Raw genomic sequence first — 18,941 nt, forward strand, 5'->3', positions numbered from 1 at the left:
ACATAAATAAAAATAAAAATTTAATATCCTTTTTTGGATAAAGGTGTGCCTCACATTTTTAAAAAATGGAAATAAATAAATGTCTGTGGTAAATAAACAATAATAATAATAATAATAATAATAGATTTTATTCATATCCCGCCTTTCCAGAAGGATCAAGGCGGGTTACAATAATATACATAAATAAATACATAACACATGCATGTGTTATGTATTTATTTATGTACATTGTTGTTGTTGTTGTTGTGTTATTGTTTAAATGACATTATATATTCCCCCTAGCTTTCCCCTCAGAAGGAAAGCCACCACAGGGAGAGTGGAAGGGACTACATTTCCCATCACCCCCCGCGGCGAGGCGCCCGTTGCACCCTGGGACTTGTAGTCCCCGCTGGGTTCTGGAGCGCCAGGGAAGATGTCCGAGGTGCGTCTGCCTCCTGTTCGGGCGCTGGAGGATTTCGTGCTGGGCTCCAGCCGCCTGGCCTTCCCGGACCTGCGCGACGGGCAGCGCTGGCAGAGCCGCGTGGTCAACAACCTCCTCTACTACCAGAGCAACTACCTGCTGGTGATGGGAGCAGGGCTGGCCCTGGGAGGGTGAGTGAGGCAGAGGCAGCCAGGCTGCAGGGCCGCTGGTACACAATGGGCTTAAATCTGGGCCAGCGCACTGCGCCGCTAGGGAGAGGGGTGCGGACTGTACCACTTGACACCTGAAACGTGGGGGAGTGACACCACTGCTCCTTCAATATCTACCTTTGCGCACTCACCTGCTTCCTTTTAGAATGCTTTAAGGCAGTGGTCCCCAGACTCTGCCCTTTCAGAGACCCTTTGGACTTCATCTCCCAGGAGCCTCAGCCATCTTGGCCAGTAGTCTGGGATTATGGGAGATGAAGTCCAAAATCTCTCAAAGCAGTGGTCCCTAGACTATGCCCTTTCAGAGAGATTTTGGACTCCAGCTCCCCGAAGCCTCAGCCATGTTGGCCAATAGCCTGGGATTCTGGGAGATGAAGTCCAAAACCCTTAAAAAGACACAGTTTGGGGACCACTGCGGCCTACTATAGCAATGTTTCCCAAACTTCAGGCCTCTAGATGTTTTGGACTTCATCTCCCAGAATTCCTGGCTGTTAGCTAGGCTAGCTGGGGCCTCTGGGAGCTGAAGTCCCAAGGAGCAAAGTTTGGGAAACACTGACTTATAGAGCCTTAACACAGCTCCAGTATATCAGTGGTTCCCCCAAACTGTGCCCTTGAAGAGATTTTGGACTTCTGCTCCCAGAAGCCTCAGCCATGTTGGCCAATAGCTTGGGATTCTGGGAACTGAAATCCAAAATCCCCTTAAATAGTTTGGGGACCACTGCTTTAAGAGATGGTGGGAAGGGGGGGAAGCTCAGTGGGAGGAGAAAGGAGAGGACGCAGGATTTTTTAAAATTGAAGTAGAACGTATCAGAAATTGGCCCAGTAATACTTGCACAAAGGATTAGACACTGTGGTGGATTATATTTTGCTATGTTTTTGGACTCAGGAAAATATCTATATCAGGGATTATAATATATGAATGTCATATATAGTCTATCTACTGAAGACATTTGGTGCATACTTATCAAATTTGCAGATGACACCAAACTAGGAGGAGTAGCTAACACCCCAGAGGCCAGGATCAAGATTCAAAATGACCTGAATAGATTAGAAAGCTGGGCCAAAGCTAACAAAATGAACTTCAGCACAAAGAAATGTAAGGTACTGACTTAGGGCAGAAAAATGAAATGCACAGATATAGGATAGGAGACGCCTGGCTGAATGAAACTATGTGTGAAAGGGATCTGGGAATCCAAATAGACCACAAATTGAACATGAGTCAACAGTGAGATGTGGCAGCTAAAAAGGCCAATGCGATTTTAGGCTTCATCAATAGAAGTATAGTGTCTAGATCAAAGGAAGTAATAGTGCCACTCTATTCTGCTCTGGTCAGGCCCCACCTGGAATATTGTGTCCAGTTCTGGGCGCCACAATTCAAAAAGGACATTGAGAAACTGGAGTGTGTCCAAAGGAGGGCGACTAAAATGGTGAAGGGTCTGGAAACCTTCCCTAAGAGGAACGACTTAAGGAGCTGGGGATGTTCAGCCTGGAGAAGAGAAGGTAAAGAGGTGATATGATAGCCCTGTTTACATATTTGAAGGGATATCATGTTAAGGAGGCAGCAAGCTTGTTTTCTGCTGCTCCAGAGACTAGGACCCTGAGCAATGGATGCAAGCTGCAGGAAAAGAGATTCCACTTCAACATTAGGAGGAACTTCCTGACAGTAAGAGCTGTTCCACAGTGGAACACACTCCTTCCTCGGAGTGTAGTGGAGTCTCCTTCCTTGAAGGTCTTTAAGCAGAGGCTGGGTGGCCATCTGTCAGGGATGCTTTGATTGAGAGTTCCTGCATGGCAGAATGGGGTTGGACTGGATCAGGGCCCTTGCGGTCTCTTCCAATTCTATAATTCTATGATTCTATGCCTATATATACCATATAACACTTAGAACACATTGGAGCAGATATCTAGATTACATATATTGTGTGTGTGCGTGTGTGTTGTTTGCCTTCAAGTTGTTTCTGACTTATGGCAACCCTAATGCGAACCTAGCATGGGGTTTTCTTGGCAAGTTTCTTCAGAAAGAGGTTGCCATTGCCGTTCTCTGAAGCTGAGAGAGTGTGACTTGCCCAATACCACCCAGTGGGTTTACATGGTCAATCAGGGATTCAAACCCTGCTCTCCAGAATCAATCCAATGTGCAAACTATTGCACCACACTGGCTCACTACATATATTACAGAGTTTCTTTATTCTGTCACTTAGTGGGACTTCCAGTTCACTTCCCGGCAAAACCAAAAAGAGGATGGTGACAGAATACATATATTGTATTCTTTCACCATCCTCTTTTTTATTTTGCTGGGTATAGTGAGAGGTGAGCTGGAGATTCTTCTTTTTGACAATTAAGGACTATCAGATCCTATAACCTATATTTCAGAGGACGGCAGTGGCAAACCACCTCTGAGGAATCCTTGCCTGCGAAAACCCTAAGAAAATCATGGGCTCCCCATAAGACAAGAAGCAATTTGGAGGCACATACACAGCAGGCAACCTGGAATGCTCTCTTCTGCAGGACTGTTAGAGGCACAGAACAGGAACCCTGTCTTCTTTAGCAGTCCCACTAAATAAAGGAGGCAACCCAAATGTCTGGCTAGGCCTAAATCATCCCTTCCAGTTCCAGGCCTTATTCCTGGAAGGTTTTGTAAGTTTTTTCCCCCTGGATGCCAAAGTTCAGTCCAAGGTTACTAGGAAAGTTTCCTTTTAGTTTTCCTGCCAAGGCTACTGTGAATTCTCAGCAGCATGAAAGGACAAGCTGTTAAGTGGGTGCTTGGCACATGATCGTATTGCCATGTTTTTGCTCCTTGTTAAACCATTAAAGGCACAGGGAACCAAGACAGCAAACTTCAGTCCCATTTCTCCCAAGACATGTTGCTACCTGAGTGGTGGTTTAGTGGTGAATTCATCTCTAATGGGAGTAGGTCTTTTGTAAAGTTGATGTGTCTTGCCAGTTCAAGGCCAGGACTTGTAATTTGGGGTTACAAGAGAGTCAGCGTACTGTAGTGGTTTGAGAGTTGGACTATGACTCTGGAGACCAGGGTTCAAATCCCTCCTCAGCCATGGAAACGAACTGGTTGACACTCTGAAGAAACTTGCTAAGACAACCCCATGATAGGTTTGCTTTAGGGTTGCCATAAGCTGGAAGCAACGTGAAGACACATAAAACAACAGACAAGAAGGATAGGTCATAGCAGTGCATCAGGGCTGGGAAAATCCTTTTTCTTACAAGTTACTTTGGGGATTACAGCTAAACCCAGAGAGCATAGGAGAGTCCAGTGGATGGCGTCGAAGATGATGCCATAATCCTACTCATCAAAAAGTCATGGGGCTTCAACCCTGTGAGCCCCTGCCTCCACTACACCACTGTACTTGAGCTAGAACAGCACACTGTGTCTTCCCTCCCTAAAATCAAGGTGCATGTTTTCTTTTAGCATGGGATAGAAAGACAGAGTGCACCCTCTAGATGTTGTTTGACTGCAATTCCTAGCATTCCTAGCCATTGACAGTGCTAGCTGGACTGAGTTTCAGTCCAACAACATCTGGAGGGGTGGACTTTGTCCCACTCTTTTTTCCCAACTAAAGGAGAAAATCCTACATGCACCTTTCCTCATCCCTGGCATGAGCAACAACAAGAGCCAACCGTTGTTGTCTTTTTATTCTTATTTCACAATACAAATACATAGATAGCTAGATATTTGCTACCTTTCACTGGCAACAAAAGTTTGGTAATGCAGGTTGAATCTCCAAAACTCTTGGGACCAGAGGTGTTTTGGATTCCAGATTTTTTTTCAGATTTTTGCATATTTGCCAAGGATAATGAGAAAGATATCTTGGAGATGGGACCTAATTCTAAACACAAAATTAATTGATGCTTCACATACATCTTACACACATAGCCTGAAGGGATAGTAGGTCCACCACTGTTGTTTTTTTACTTGAGAGAATGCCACTCTGGGAATCTCTAGGTTCCCCAGAACAACCTTATGGTCAATATCAGCCAGGAGTTGGTCACAGAATTGTGCTGGAGGACCTGCAAATGCCTAAAGAAGTGTTTTCTTTACGAATCTCTTGATCTTGCAGCGTGACTCTAGTCAACTTCCAACTAAGTCACGATGGAGGACCTAGAGATCGCTAGAGAGAACATATCAGTTGAATCCACAAATAATCAAATCCACAAAAGTCCAACCTGCAAATGTGGAGGCCCAACTGTGATTTTATATATGATATTTTAAAAATAATTTTGTACAAACAATGCACATTGAACCATCAGAAAGCTGTTGCTATCTCAACCACTCGTGAAAAAAAGTTTTGTTTTTTGGAGGAGGATGGATTTTGGAATTACAGATAAAGGAGGTTCAACCTGTAATAATTTAATAGTTACTTTTTAACTCCCTTTTAAAAAAAACTTATCCTGAAGGAACTGCCTCACTCTGTTTAATAGGATCACTTGCCCTGCCCTGGACTGTGGGAAGCAGCCATTTTCAATATGTCTAAGTGTTCAGTCTGCAATACTCTCACCACAACAACCCACTCAGAGAGAAAGCTGCACTCACGAAGGAGGCAAGGTTTCCGGGCCACAATGTGTGGTTGCCCTGTAGAGATGCATTAGCAGTGACACTGTGCTTTTTAGAAATTAATAGTACCATATTATGCCTCTTTCCTCGGAAGCAAGAGGCCATCAGTGGTGCAGCCTGGTAATTTTAGACTCTTGACTTAATGGGACTTGCAGCGGACGGGAGGCCTCTTTTGAAAGACATTACTTCACTGAGTTCAAATGGTCATGTAGGTTCAGAGTGGTATGTTCCTGCAAAAGTAGCCATGCATAAAATTGTACTGTAAGTAATGTTTCTGAAAATGTGAGACTTGTCTTGTAGAGCAAATTGGGAATAATATGGATTGTAGTCCAGCATTTATGGAAGGCACTGGTGGGGAGAGGACACTGTTTTTGCATAATTCTCTCTACTTTTAGTTGTCCCACCACTGGATTGAGCTGGAAGCCTTGAATCATTTGGTTACTGAGTCCAATTCTCTTAAATCAAGGGCAGGGAACTTGTGGTCATCTGGACGTTGGACAATAACTCCTATCAACCTAATGCAGATAGCTAATAGTGAGAGATGATGCAACTTCTGGAGGACCAGCATTTGGAGGGCCTGCTTCTGTTAATGTAACCTTATTAAGGGTGAGAAGCAGGACTTTACTTGTACACCTTGATCTTTATGGAAAGATACAGTGATATGTGTCTGGCTTGGTCTACCTAAACCTTTGTTCTTCCCTTCAAGGGAGAGAGTTCTTATCTCTGCTGCTATGGTGTCATAAGTGCTTCCTTTGGCTGCTTTTAGACTTGAAAAAATAATAATGCTATTTTGTGATACATTTTCATAGGAACAGTCCACAAAGAATGTAAGGATGCTAAGCATGTCCTTTTTCCTGAATACTCTCCCAATGGAAAGGCTGCACCAAAATCTATGCACCCATTTGCCCTAAACATGGCAGCCATGATGACCTCAGAAAAGGCAATGGTATCTCCAAATTTCTGTAAGGTTCTGCCCCCACCCCCAAATTAAACTTATAGGCAGTTCTGTTGATTTGATGTTTTTTTTAATGAAAGATGCATATCAATTAACCTCTGCGCCTGATTGTTTTTAATTTGATAAGTGTAATCCTTCCTAGAGGACTACTTAATCTTCAAATGTCATCATGTTTTGACATAAAGAAGAATAGCACCTGTAGCTGTTTTTATATTTCTAATTACAGTCAAATAGAACTATCCAGGAGTTTGCCGGGTCAGATAAAATCTTCCCAACAGATGTGGCTTTTTAACATACAGAGCTACAAGAAGTTACTCCCACAGCCAACATGACCACTGTGATGATGCATATCTGTCTTGCTATATCAACATGATAAGACATGCCTATGAAAATGAATTCCTGGTTTTCATCCTGCCATCTCCTTGTAGGTTTTTTTGCCCCGGACTGACATTGGTGAGTGGTGCCCTCGTCACTCTGATCTTTGTGGGCTTTGTTTGGGCAGCTGAGAACAAGGCTCCTGTACGACGCTTCCGAAGGAATTACCCTGGCACTTGCTTCTTTGCTGTCCTTGGATTGGCATACTTCCTGGTATCTCTCTTGGAAGGCTCTGCCACCTTCTTGGTTTTCATCGCTCTGCCCATCATGTGTGAGTACCTAAATGAGAGCAGGATTGGTGGGAATAAAAAAAGGAGTGCCAATTGGGAGAACACTGTTTCTTCCAGTTTATAGGTGGTTGCATAAATTTTCTACAAGTGGTGGTCTATTAACATTTGCATAGAACCTGAAGATAGCAATAGGATACAGGGAGATTAAAAAAGAATGGTACAAAAATGAATAAGAACAGCTTTACTTTTGCACCATTCTTTTTTAATCGCCCTGTACTTCTGAGTTAAGCAGAACATGGTCTTGCATGTGGAATCTGTTCTGACATGGAAACCTGAATTTTCCCTTTAAAAAAAGCATGTGATTCAGATAAATCTGTGATTCAATCCTCTTGTGATTCATATAAATCTGAAAATGCAGACTTTACCTGCAAAATGTGCTCATGAGAAGCAATGTCAGTGTACGCCTATTGGTATTGTCAGGTTGTCTTGCTTGTTATTTGTCATCTGAGATGTTTTGGCTTCCACAATCACATCTTGCACAGAGATCTAGGCTGGCAGAAGACAAACCCTCCTGCAGCAACAACGTTTTACATGTGTAGTTTCAAGCATCAAAACATGTTCCATTATTGGGACTTGATGGAAGGTATAATCCAAAACAGTTTGTGGGTGGCTGGTTGCTTATATCCGTAACACAGATTTATAAACTCTCCAGGAAAATATCTGCAGGCAACTTTCTAGAAAAAGAAGTGGGTGGAGATGGATTTTACCAGGTTGCTGGAGTTACTCAAGGAAAGCCAGAGGGATAATAGAGGCAAATTCTATCCCTGTGTTTCTTTTCTGGAGAAGTGACCTGATCTCTCCTAGGGGAAATGCCTGTGGTGGCTTGGTTTTTCCATGCCTAGTTATGAGAACATAAATTCTTCTGTGGGAAGAGAAATTGCTGGGGCAGAGGGATATAATGGCCTTCTATCACCAAGGCTGTCTGTAAACCTCAGTTTCTCTTTCCGCCCCTCCCTCTTCCACTGCAGTGATCCTCATCCATGCCTCTCTGCGTCTCCGCAACCTCAAAAACAAGATAGAGAACAAAATCGAAAGCATCGGACTCAAGCGCACACCTATGGGGCTGCTCCTGGAAGCACTAGGGCAGGAACAAGAAGCTGGATCTTAGACAATCACCAAGGTTCTCCTTGTCCTCTGGAAAGAAAGTTACCTACTATCTTTTTCTTCTTTCCAATGGACTGATGACTCTCTCTCATTTGCTTATGTATTCACATAACTCTGTTGAAAGTCCTGGCTATGAACTCATGCAAAAGACACTATTCTCTGGATAGACAACCAGTGGAATTCCCAGTTCAAAGTAGTGACTGGTGAGGCTCAATAGAGAAGTAAAAGGGGGAAAACAAGGTGGACCTTAAGGCAGTATTTCTAATTCATAATACAGTATGTATTAATTCTTGGGACTGTTTACCTGTTTACTCTTAGAGATGTGAGATAGAGTGAAGTGTCAAGTAAGATTAATGAAAGATGCGGCCATGTTTTTTCTAAATTCTGACTGTAAATATTAGCCTGTGGAACTGTCAGACACTTGATTGGAAAAAACATCAAACAACATTGTAGAGCAAAGAAATGGTAGGTATAGTTCTAGTTCTAGTTGTTCCGAGGAAGGCTGTCTTCTAGAATAGTACTGCGTAGAATTTATATACCACATTCCAGTGCTTTATACACAGCATTCATATACTCTTTATAACAGCTTTGTTGTTTAGACTGTGTTAGCTGTCTTCATATTGTAATGAAAGGGCTGAGGCTGGCTGAGTGTCTTGACTCAGTTCAACCAATAGTCTACAAAACCTGTAGTGTTTTTTGTTTTTTATAGAGAGACATGGAGCAAAAATTCCTGTCAGAGGAAAGTGGATATGGTGTTTGCAGAGGTGTTCTTGCACAGTAGAAAATAATTTTGGAAGACCTACCTAAATGTTCAAATTCATGATGAAGGCTAGCAATCCATCAGCCATATTGGCTTCCATTGATATATGTGTAGACAACAGAAAACTCCAGAGTTCAGGGAGTAGCCAAAGAACGTAGCAAACTGTATGTTCCATTTCTGAGGTGGAAAAGCCAGCCCAGGTAGCCCTCATTTTGTCTGTACACTTCTTAGGGAAGCATCCCAGAATCAAAAAAGGAAAAGATTGAAATATTGGCTTTCACCCCATCAGCTCTGTATTCTTAATTGCTTTTTGCACGTTTAAATCTAGCCAGAACCTGGAATGGATTCACCACTCCCCTGACATGGGAAACCCTCTTGGTCCAAAACTTCAGAGAATGGACCAAGCCTAGAATAGTGCTTAGTGCTGAATAGAGTAAGATACATAGTTGAGGAATGGGATGTTAGCTAATATACCAGGAGTAGGGAGCCTTCAGATATTTTGGACCTCAGCTCCCAGAAGCCCCAGCCAGGATGGATAATGGTAAGGGATTGTATGAGTTGTTCTCTAAAACACCTGGCAAACTGAAGGACGGTTCCCCACCCGACTGTGGTAGCACTTTTTTATTTTTTTTCATGAACATGCTAGAAGTTTCTAGAAGCATTACCAAGAAGCAAAATCATGAAAGGAATTCCAATATTATACTTGTCCAGTTTTTTTAAAAAAATATATTATTTATTAGTTAGTTGCTTTTAAAAAAAAATGCTGCGGTTGACAAAGGACTTGAAAGCTTATTTCCAACTTATGCTAAAATTGTGTTAGAGAAATATGAAGCCCCTTTGTACTCCTTGGATTTTGGGATGGTGCAAACAAAACTGCAGTTGTGAAATCAAAGGCTTTCATGGCTGGAATCCAGTTTTTTGTGGGGTTTTCAGGCTATGTGGCTATGTTCTAGAAGAGTTTATTCTTGACATTTCAGCATCTGGGGCTGGCATCTTCAGAGAATTCTGGCATGGGAGCGAGTGGGGTGTATATATACCGTGTGATCCTTCATTGAGAGCATGTGCTTTACATGTTTATCTTTGTGTTGAGCAATTGCTCACTATTGGCTTAGCACATTAACTGGGCTCCTGTGGGTAAGCCTTCCTTGTCAGGTTCTTAAATACCATCAAGGGCTTCTTTCAACCAACCTGATGCTTGATCTGCCTGCCAAGAGACACCAAAAGCTCCCTGCAGATGTCACAGAGTACAAGCAAGAGTCCATTGCTGCATGTCTCCCACACCATCAGGTCCCAGACCTGTCTAGTTGTAGGGCTTCCCAGCCTTCTCTAAAATATGGTGCACTCTAAATGGTTTGGGCCTCAGTTCCCATTAACTCAAGCGCTGTGGCTTCTGTGTGTTTGATAGCAGTTGTTGTGTGGCATCAAGTCATTTTCAACTTATGGAAAGCCTAAAGCGAACCTATCATGGGGTTTTCTTGGCAAGATTTGCCATTGCCTTCCCCTGAGGCTGATAGCATGAGACTTGCCCAAGGTCACCCAGTGGGCTTCATGGGGAATCAAACCCTGGTCTCCAGAGACATAGTCCGACACTCAAACCACTGTGCCATGTTGTTTGATAGCAGGCTAGTCATGAAACATTCATATGGTCCTTTATAGTGTCAAGGAAGCTCTTCACCTCAGAAACGCTCATGTCAGCCTGGCAGAAGTTATAGTAACATGACTCCATCCCCCTGCCAATCCTGTGTACCAAGAAGTATAAACTGGAGAGGAGAAAGAGTCTATCATTGCCAAGATGCCGTTACCCTGTAGAAAGATCCTGTGCTGTGTAAGTGTTGGAATGGCACTCCATACCTCCTCACATTGGCAGTGCAGCCATGGATGCTGCCAGGCTAAGAGAGAACCAGCATGGTGTAGTGGTTTGAGTGTAATACTAGGACTCTAAAGATTGGGGCTCAATTCCTCGTTTGAGCATGGAAACCCACTGGGTGACCTTGGACAAGTCACACTCTCTCAGCCTGAGAGGAAGGCAAGGGCAAATCCACCTCAACAAATCTTGCCAAGATAGCCCCGTGATAGATTTGTCTTAGGTCATCATAAGTTGGAAATGACTTGAAGGCACACAACAACTAGTATCTCACCAATAGCGTTAAGAAGGGACAAACTGGGATGAAGACGGGTGTTGACTGAATCCACAAACACAAGCCCTACCTCAAAAGGGTGCCTCAAGAAATGGTGTCTGCCATTTTCCTCTGAAGCAAACATGGAAGAGGGGATGACTTGGCCTCTGAGTGACTTCTGAGGCTACTTCCCCTCATTCCAGCTTCACTTTGCAACAGAGATGGTGGCTCAGTACAACTTTCCTCCTGATGTGAAGGATCATGCCAAGAGGAGATAGAGATTTCTCCCTGCCTTCATATAGCCTATAAATGTATAGGGTCCCCAGTTTTATTATCCTTACATTTTGGAGGAAGTGTATTCAAGGGGCAAGCAATTGGATTGCTAAGACACGGGTGGGGAATGTGTAGCTCTCCCAATGATGAACCACAAGTCCTTTTAAGTCTAGCCACCATGGTTATTTCCAACAACAGGTTCCTCATTCCTAACTTATCAGGAGAGCCACAAGTTTTCCACTAAATAAAGTCATTTGGAACTCCCATCTTTAAACATTATGCTATACATATTCTCTTCAAAGCATATTTACCACCCTCTTTTCTTTCTGCCAACCACCCTTTGGTTTGCAGCACATTAAAAAAAATGCATGGCACAGGCTGACCATGATGACAAAGTGATGTATGGCTGTGGGTCTTAAAACAGAACAGCTCTCCCAAGTCTGAAACAAGTTTCACTCAACTTTAGTGAGGCTGTCAAGTATTTGATTTGGGATTTTATACACTAAAAGCATGTGTTTTCTATTATTTACAGCATTCTATAACCTATCTGACAAGGTACAGTGTCTCTTTAAAAAGCTTTTCCTTAAAAGCTTTTGCATTGCTTTATATAGTGCGAAACTGCAATGTTTGAAAGTACTGACCTCTCTCACACACTTCTCAGCCAGCAGAGTTCACTAGATGTTGCTCACAGGTTGCCACCTGCAAAAATCAATGCACTTGGTGCAATATGAAGGATTCCTCTTTGATGGCAGACTGCCACCTGGTGTTACTTTCATTAGCTGAAGAACGTGCGTATTTGAATCCCAACCCTTAGGGAGGAAATCTGAGGCACAAACACACTATTAAATACTTAAGGCTGTCATTTTAAATATATTTATCACAATACTGGGACTTACTTTCAACTAAACCTGGCATGGATGTGGGTGTTAACATTTGGGAAAAGTCTGCCAGTTCTTGTACTCAAGATAAAACATGGTTGCTGTGGCCCTAGATACTATTTCATTTCTGTGGAAATTTGCTATTTTATAATTCCCCTGCTCTTCTAAACAGCTTTAGAAATAGATTTTCATGTGAAATTCCCTACATAAAACTGATGACAGAGACCTTGTCGCAGATCTATTTATAGGTTTGGATTGCCCAAGTTCTCACAATAAAAGTGCCACTCAGACGTAAGTATTAGACCAAGGAGAGCATGAACTGTTTTTTTTTTAAAAAACATTAGCTATCACATACAGCTTATTTCATCTTTTTTTGTTTTTGTTTGTACATTTCTACATATTTGTAAAAATAAAGTCTTGTGGTCATTATCACACTACATGTATCTGTGATATAAATTTAAATGTCTCTGAAATTGCAAGGCACTTCTTTTCACACGTCTAGCAAAGGCTTGTTGGTTCACTCATTTCCTTCTAATAACAGTTGACAATCCCAAGTCCATTAGACAACTTGACTGCAGATCATCCTTTCTTTAAGCCTTGTGCCACAATAGCCTCCTGACGGCCACCGGCTAGATTCAGAAAGTGCAGGACAGGCCAATGTGACACCCAGGTCTCTCCTTCAGCTGCCACCTCCTAGCATCTTTTGCTTGGGGCAACCATCTCGTTTTGCTCAGTGGTAGGGCCAGCCTTGCCAAATAAGAATATTGTCCCAGACACAATATGTGTGTGAAGAGTATTAGTGAAATGAAGATATTACCAATGTTGTTCAGTAATTACTTATCTTAGGGCCTGAACAGACAGGCCAAAATAAAGCTGTTTTGGGTCATTTTGGAGGTATGTTGTTTAAATGACACATCTTAAGAGGCCAGAAGCTGCACCAAAGCTTCACTCCAGTCCTGAGAACTGGAGCATGGCTTTGGTGTGGCTTCCAGTCTCTCAGGATGCACGCATCATTTAAACAGCATACCTCCAAAGTGACTCGAAGCAGCTTTATTTTGGTCTGTCACTAACAACTAAGGTGGCTTGCCCTCCATCCCTTACAGGTTTATGAAAGAAATAGGACAGGGGAAAATTGGGAAAAAAATTATTACTGTTGTAAATATCCCTGTCTGAAGTAGAGCAAACTTGAATGGCCTTGTGTGTAATTTTAGGTGGGTGGTGGTGAAGATGCAATTGGGATCAGTGGTCAGAGTGGAGGAATTACATTTTTAATCCTACCTATCATCCACAGAGTTGAGAGAGGCATAGATTGGTCATCCCTCTGTTTCAGTTTATATTCTTAACAATTCTGTGAGGTAAGTTAAGGTGAGAGTGGAATTGAGTGAAGTTCTCCCATCCACAGAAATTGCAGAAGTAGGGATTGAGGAACCCTTTTGTGACAAGTCTGGAGGATTATAATACTGTTAGAATATAGTCCTTTAAGAATATAGTGGTTGGGCACAGCACAAAATGCTGTTGTGTGAGCAGGTGCCTGATTGGGTACCATCGATGTAAGCGGAGCTCCCATTGAGGTGGTGTGGGGCAGGGGGAGGTATGGCGGTAGGAAGGTGGACTTGCGTTACAGAGGAAGGTGAGATCGATGCTTAATATCTATCTCTCCTTCCAGTCCCCCTCCTAACCAAAGGGACCTGAGGGTCATTCCAACCGTGCCACAAACCCTGTCGCTGCTCCTGTGCAATGCCAGGTCGATCAACAACAAGTCCCACATCCTCCATGATCTGTTGGAGGACAGTAATTGCGACCTGGCTTGCATTACCGAAACCTGGCTTGGGCCTGAGGGAGATGTTGTGTGGGCACAGGCCCTGCCTGCCGGGTTTTCGGTGAAGGACCAGCCCAGGTTAGGTGGGCGGGGGGGGGGGTGTTGCCTTGGCCCATAAGAACACCTTGTCTCTCACCAGGAACCACATCTGACAAACTTCTTTTATCGAGTGTATTTACCTGACCCTGAAGGCTAGGGACAGTCTAGGGATTCTGTTGGTGTATCGGCCACCCCGTGCACTAACGGACTCCCTTAACGAGCTGACACAGTTGGTCGCGGAGCTGATGTTGGAGACGCCCAGGCTCTTAGTCCTGGGCGACTTCAACATCCCTTTCGTGGCCAACTACGTTCCATCCGGTGCGACTCGGGAATTCATGGATACCATGGCGGCCATGGGCCTGTCCCAGCTGATTACGGGTCCAACGCATTTTGCGGGTAATACACTGGATTTGGTTTTCTGTACGGATGCGGAAAATCCGTGGGCGGAAATAACTAATATTTCCCCCCTGCCATGGACGGATCACTTCCTCGTGGAGGCAAAAATCAAGGCTTCTACCCAGATCCCCGCCGGGGGTGGTGGACCTATTAGGATGGTCCACCCTCGAAGGCTGATGGAACCTGAGAGGTTCCAGGAAGCCTTAGAGGGGCTCATGGTTGGAAATGACGGCGACTCTGTTGATGCCCTGACTGGTATTTGGAATACCGGTCTCTCCAGGGCTATACACAGCATCGCTCCCAAGCGCCCTCTCAGACCTGCTTCCAAGCGAAAGCCCTGGTACACGGAAGATCTCCGGGCGAGGAAGCGGGTCCTGCGACGGCTAGAGCACTGCTGGCGGAAACACCAACGCTTATCCGACAAGGCTCTCCTAGACCGCCTTTTGGAGGACTACGGAGAGGCGATACGAGCAGCTAAGAACTCGTTCTATGGTGCTCGTGTCGCGTCCGCGGAGTCGCGTCCAGCAGAGTTGTTCAGGGTGGTCAGGGAGCTAACTCAGCTCCCTCCTGCCCTGAACCAGATCCTTGAACCTTCTAAGGCCTGCTGCGACCAATTTAACAACTTCTTCGCGGATAAAACCTCTCGGATAAGCGAGGGTCTTAACACCGGCATTAGGGTAGAACCAAGGGTAGAGGTATCCAGAGCCTCCGTGGACTCCATTAAACTGGATCAGTTTGAGTTGGTGAGTACCGATGATGTGGACAAGATCCTTGGAAGCGTTCGGAAAACAACCTGCTTCCTCGATCCCTGTCCCTCATGGCTGGCGGCTCAGGGGGGACCGGTAGTAACCTCGCTGTTACACCGGATTATAAATACATCTTTGAGGGATGGGCAATTTCCATCCAGCTTGAAATTGGCCACCGTAAAACCGCTGTTAAAAAAGCCCTCCCTCGACCCCCTGATGCATAATAATTATCGGCCAGTATCGCTGCTGCCATTTTTGGGGAAGGTGATCGAGAAGGCGGTTGCAATCCAGCTTCAATCGATCTTGGACGAAACGGATTATCTGGACCCATTTCAAACTGGCTTTCGGGCGGGTTACGGGGTTGAGACGGCCATGGTCGCCTTGGTCGATGATCTCCGTCTGGGCATCGACAGGGGAAGCGTGTCCCTGTTGGTCCTCTTGGACATCTCAGCGGCTTTCGATACCATAGACCAGGGGTAGGCAACCTTTTTGAGCCGGGGGCCGGGTTGCTGTCCCTCAGACAACTGGGGGGCCGAAGCCAAAAAAATAAATAATGAAATAATTTTTTAAAATTAAATATATAAATAAACCAGGACAAAGGTAGGACAAAATTTTCAAATGTAAGACACTTTTTTTAAAAAAATGGAGGACACGCAAAAAAATTTGCTGATTTTAAAAAAAATGTTAATATAAATGCATGATTCTGAGGCTTCTATAGACAATTGCCCCCAAAGACCCCGGCGGCAATCGGCGGCAGGACCAGGCTGGGGCCGGTCCCAAGGCCTTGCCGGGCCGCATCCGGCCCGCGGGCCGCAGGTTGCCTACCCCTGCCATAGACCATGGTATCCTTCTGGAGCGCCTGGCAGAGGTGGGAATCGGGGGCACTGCGCTCCAGTGGTTCCGGTCCTACCTCTCTGGGAGGTTCCAGATGGTGCAGCTGGAAGACGTGTGCTCCGATAAGAGGGCCCTTATATCTGGGGTCCCTCAAGGAGCCATTCTGTCTCCCATGCTTTTTAACATTTACATGAAACCGCTGGGAGAGATCATCTGGAGACATGGGGCGCGGGGTTATCAGTACGCTGATGACACCCAAATAGTCTTCTCTATGTCTCCGACTGATGCAGTGACTGAGGATGGCGTCTCTCCTCTCGTGGCCTGTCTGGAGTCGGTAATGGGCTGGATGAGGGAAAACCGACTCAGTCTGAATCCAGAGAAAACGGAGGTACTTGTGATAGGTTCCCCTGGTCCAGGAATGGCGGTGGTTCCACCTGTCCTGAACGGGATCACACTTCCTGTGAAGGACTCCGTACGCAGTCTGGGGGTGCTTCTTGATTCGTCGCTTCACCTTACAGCTCAGGTGGATGCGACGGTCAAGAGCACCTGTTATCAGCTTCGGCTTATTCGCCAGCTGCGCCCATACCTGGCCCAGAGGGACCTTGAAACGGTAGTACATGCTCTGGTAACCTCTCGATTGGATTTCTGCAATGCGCTCTACAGGGGGCAACCCTTGTACCACACCCGGAAGCTGCAGATGGTACAGAATATGGCAGCCAGACTGGTCACTGGTACTTCCAGGGCCAATCATATTACACCTGTACTTAAAGATCTACATTGGCTGCCCATCCGCTTCTGGGCACAATACAAGGTGTTGGTGATAACCTATAAAGCCCTATATGGCTTGGGGCCAGGATACCTGGAGGACCGCCTCTCCCCATACATTCCGCCCCGCACGCTCAGAACATCTGGGCAGCAACTATTGAGGGTCCCAGGGGCTAGACTAGCCTCTACAGCAAAGAGGTCATATACCATCGTCGCCCCGGCCCTCTGGAATGCGCTGCCCATGGAGCTCCGCTCGGCCACCTCCCTGGCCCAGTTCAGGAGGGAGCTAAAAACCCTCCTGTTTCGGCAAGCGTTCCCTGAATTAAGCTCCAGTTAGTCTTCCCCTACCCTTCGACAGCGATGGTAGCTGGCTGATGGGGTTTTAATATTGGTTTTAATTATTGCTGTTTGTAATATGTATGAGTATTTTTTATTGTATTGTATTGAAATGTGCTGTTCACCGCCCTGATCACTGGAAGGGCGGTATATAAATAAAATTTTTATTATTTATTTATTATTGTGTGATGTTAGATTCTTCCTGGCAGCTCACCCAAGTTCACCCAAAGAGCTCCAAGGCTGAATGGGAATTTGAACCCAGATCTCTCCATGCCTAATCCAGGGCTTTAACCACTGTATCATGCTGCTTATAGCAAAAATAAAACAGCCCTTGATCATAATGGTCCTTGGTGGTTTCATGCAGGTACCACACAACACCATTATCTTTACAATCTTTATTATAGAAACCTTATCTCATGTCATATGCACAGTGCTCCATTTTACATTCAGAACCCATATACAATCTGTAGATTAATGTATATTAAAAAGACACACAAGACAGTGATTCTGGTACATCCCTTGTTCCTTCACATAGAGAGAAGAAAATGGGGAGAAGGAGGCCTGAGCCATCTCTCCTTTCTCTCCTCCGAATATGAGCTGGATTCAATTCATAAAACCAGAGTTTAAACAAAATGACTAATCCTTGCTGTGCAATTGTGCAGGGAATAAAAACAATTACAGATCTGGAACATTTCATTATTATTTTTAAAGGAAAGGCGGGAGTTTAGGATTTTTTAAAATAAAAAATACTGGAATTGGGAGGCAAGGCAAGACTTGAGTTTGAAGGAAAGGGCTAGGGAAAGGATGACAGGGAGGGAGTTGGCTGTGCTTTTAGACGTGTGAAGGACAGCTCTATCCATTACAATAGCTCTGGTAAACACCTGCATTACACTGACATTGTCACTGATATTGTACCAGTGAGGTGCATGAAGATGCACATGCATAAAGATGCATCAAATATATGCACAGTGCCATGTGGGAAGCCCACACTGAGTATTTACCTTGGACACTGCTGTTAAAAACAACTGGTGTTTCCTGCAGCAAGTGTAAAGGGGGAACTATTTTGATAGGCACATGCTTAAACTGGTAGTTCCTGACCCACCAACTAAACAGAACCAATGCCAACAGCTTTGTATCTATAGCCATCCCTATCATTGTGTTACCAGCTGAGAGGAAGAGGCCAGGCCATAGGTAAGGGCTCACAGAATGGAGCAAGAGGACTTTCCTAAGATCTGAATAACTGCCAAGAGCTTATTTCCTAATAACATGCTCTTTCTTCTCTCAGGGCTTGGCCAAAAGAGGATACGAGTATGAAGGGACAATAACATTTAAGGGAAACAGTAGTTACTTGTTGTTGGGGCCACAAGAAGTGTGTAGAATATATTCTCTCCCACTTAAAAAAACATTTTACAGGACTGATGTTCATTAGCAAGATGACAGGTCTGTGCTATTTAACATTTCACAACATACACACATACACACACACACCCTTTCAATTATACATTCCAGAGTCTTGGGTTTAAAATGCCACACCTTAAACCCACAGCACCAGGGTGATAAACACGGCACCACTCCCTAGTAGTCATAAGGGGGTGCAATCCACAGGAATTAAACTCTTTTGAGGGGTACTGTAAACACAGATCCCAAAAATCTCAACTGAGAAATGGTCACATACATAGGAAGATCTGGGGATGCATTCCTGCCTCCCAATTATGTGGTCCAGTGTGACATTCAACATGATACCCACAAATTCAATCTCCCCTACACATGTACGTACACACATACAGACATACCCTGCCAGCAGGGAGTATCCACCCCCACCCCCAAACATGGTGTATAACACACCCCAAAAGAGGCACCAGCGAGGAAAATAAAAAGGAAATAAAACTCCATTTCCCCTTGGGGGAAAAGCGAGGGTCAGACCAAAGTCCCTGGAGCTGGGTGCTCTGTGGAGTCCAAGCTGTAAGGGCCAGCAGAGTCATCCATGTAAAGCAGCTCCCCAAAAGGTCTACAGCAGATGTATCAGAGGAAGAAAGGGAGTGGGGGAGAGGGAGAGAAAA

The 18,941-nt window shown here is 44.6% G+C and overlaps 2 protein-coding genes across 4 annotated transcripts in view; one reads left to right on the forward strand and one right to left on the reverse strand.

The window, feature by feature from the left end:
- Nucleotides 1–407: 407 nt before the first annotated feature.
- On the forward strand, nucleotides 408–9,378 carry PRAF2 (PRA1 domain family member 2). The gene is made up of 3 exons (XM_089484347.1): nucleotides 408–591; nucleotides 6,578–6,795; nucleotides 7,783–9,378. The coding sequence occupies exons 1-3, from the start codon at nucleotides 413–415 to the stop codon at nucleotides 7,920–7,922; spliced, it is 537 nt and encodes a 178-aa protein (XP_089340473.1). The 5' UTR covers nucleotides 408–412; the 3' UTR covers nucleotides 7,923–9,378.
- Nucleotides 9,379–17,276: 7,898 nt separating this feature from the next.
- CCDC120 (coiled-coil domain containing 120) overlaps nucleotides 17,277–18,941 on the reverse strand; it is a 50,901-nt gene continuing 49,236 nt past the window's right edge. For all 3 annotated transcript variants that reach the window (XM_089484354.1, XM_089484363.1, XM_089484369.1), the window contains exon 10: nucleotides 17,277–18,889. In XM_089484354.1, the coding sequence (XP_089340480.1) occupies nucleotides 18,799–18,889 (91 nt within the window). In that variant the 3' untranslated portion in view covers nucleotides 17,277–18,798. The remainder of the gene's footprint in view (nucleotides 18,890–18,941) is intronic.

Source organism: Sceloporus occidentalis, unplaced genomic scaffold (assembly GCF_023333645.1).
Source record: "Sceloporus occidentalis isolate IW3139 unplaced genomic scaffold, rSceOcc1.0.p SCAF_1, whole genome shotgun sequence".
Lineage (NCBI taxonomy): Eukaryota > Metazoa > Chordata > Lepidosauria > Squamata > Phrynosomatidae > Sceloporus > Sceloporus occidentalis.

What these genes read in the sequence shown, in the direction of transcription:
- PRAF2 (XM_089484347.1), top strand. Translation starts at nt 413, where the DNA reads ATGTCCGAGGTGCGTCTGCCTCCTGTTCGGGCGCTGGAGGATTTCGTG. An exon ending in GCAGGGCTGGCCCTGGGAGG is followed by an intron (nt 592 to 6,577) that starts GTGAGTGAGGCA and finishes ATCTCCTTGTAG; the next exon opens with GTTTTTTTGCCCCGGACTGA. An exon ending in CATCGCTCTGCCCATCATGT is followed by an intron (nt 6,796 to 7,782) that starts GTGAGTACCTAA and finishes CTTCCACTGCAG; the next exon opens with TGATCCTCATCCATGCCTCT.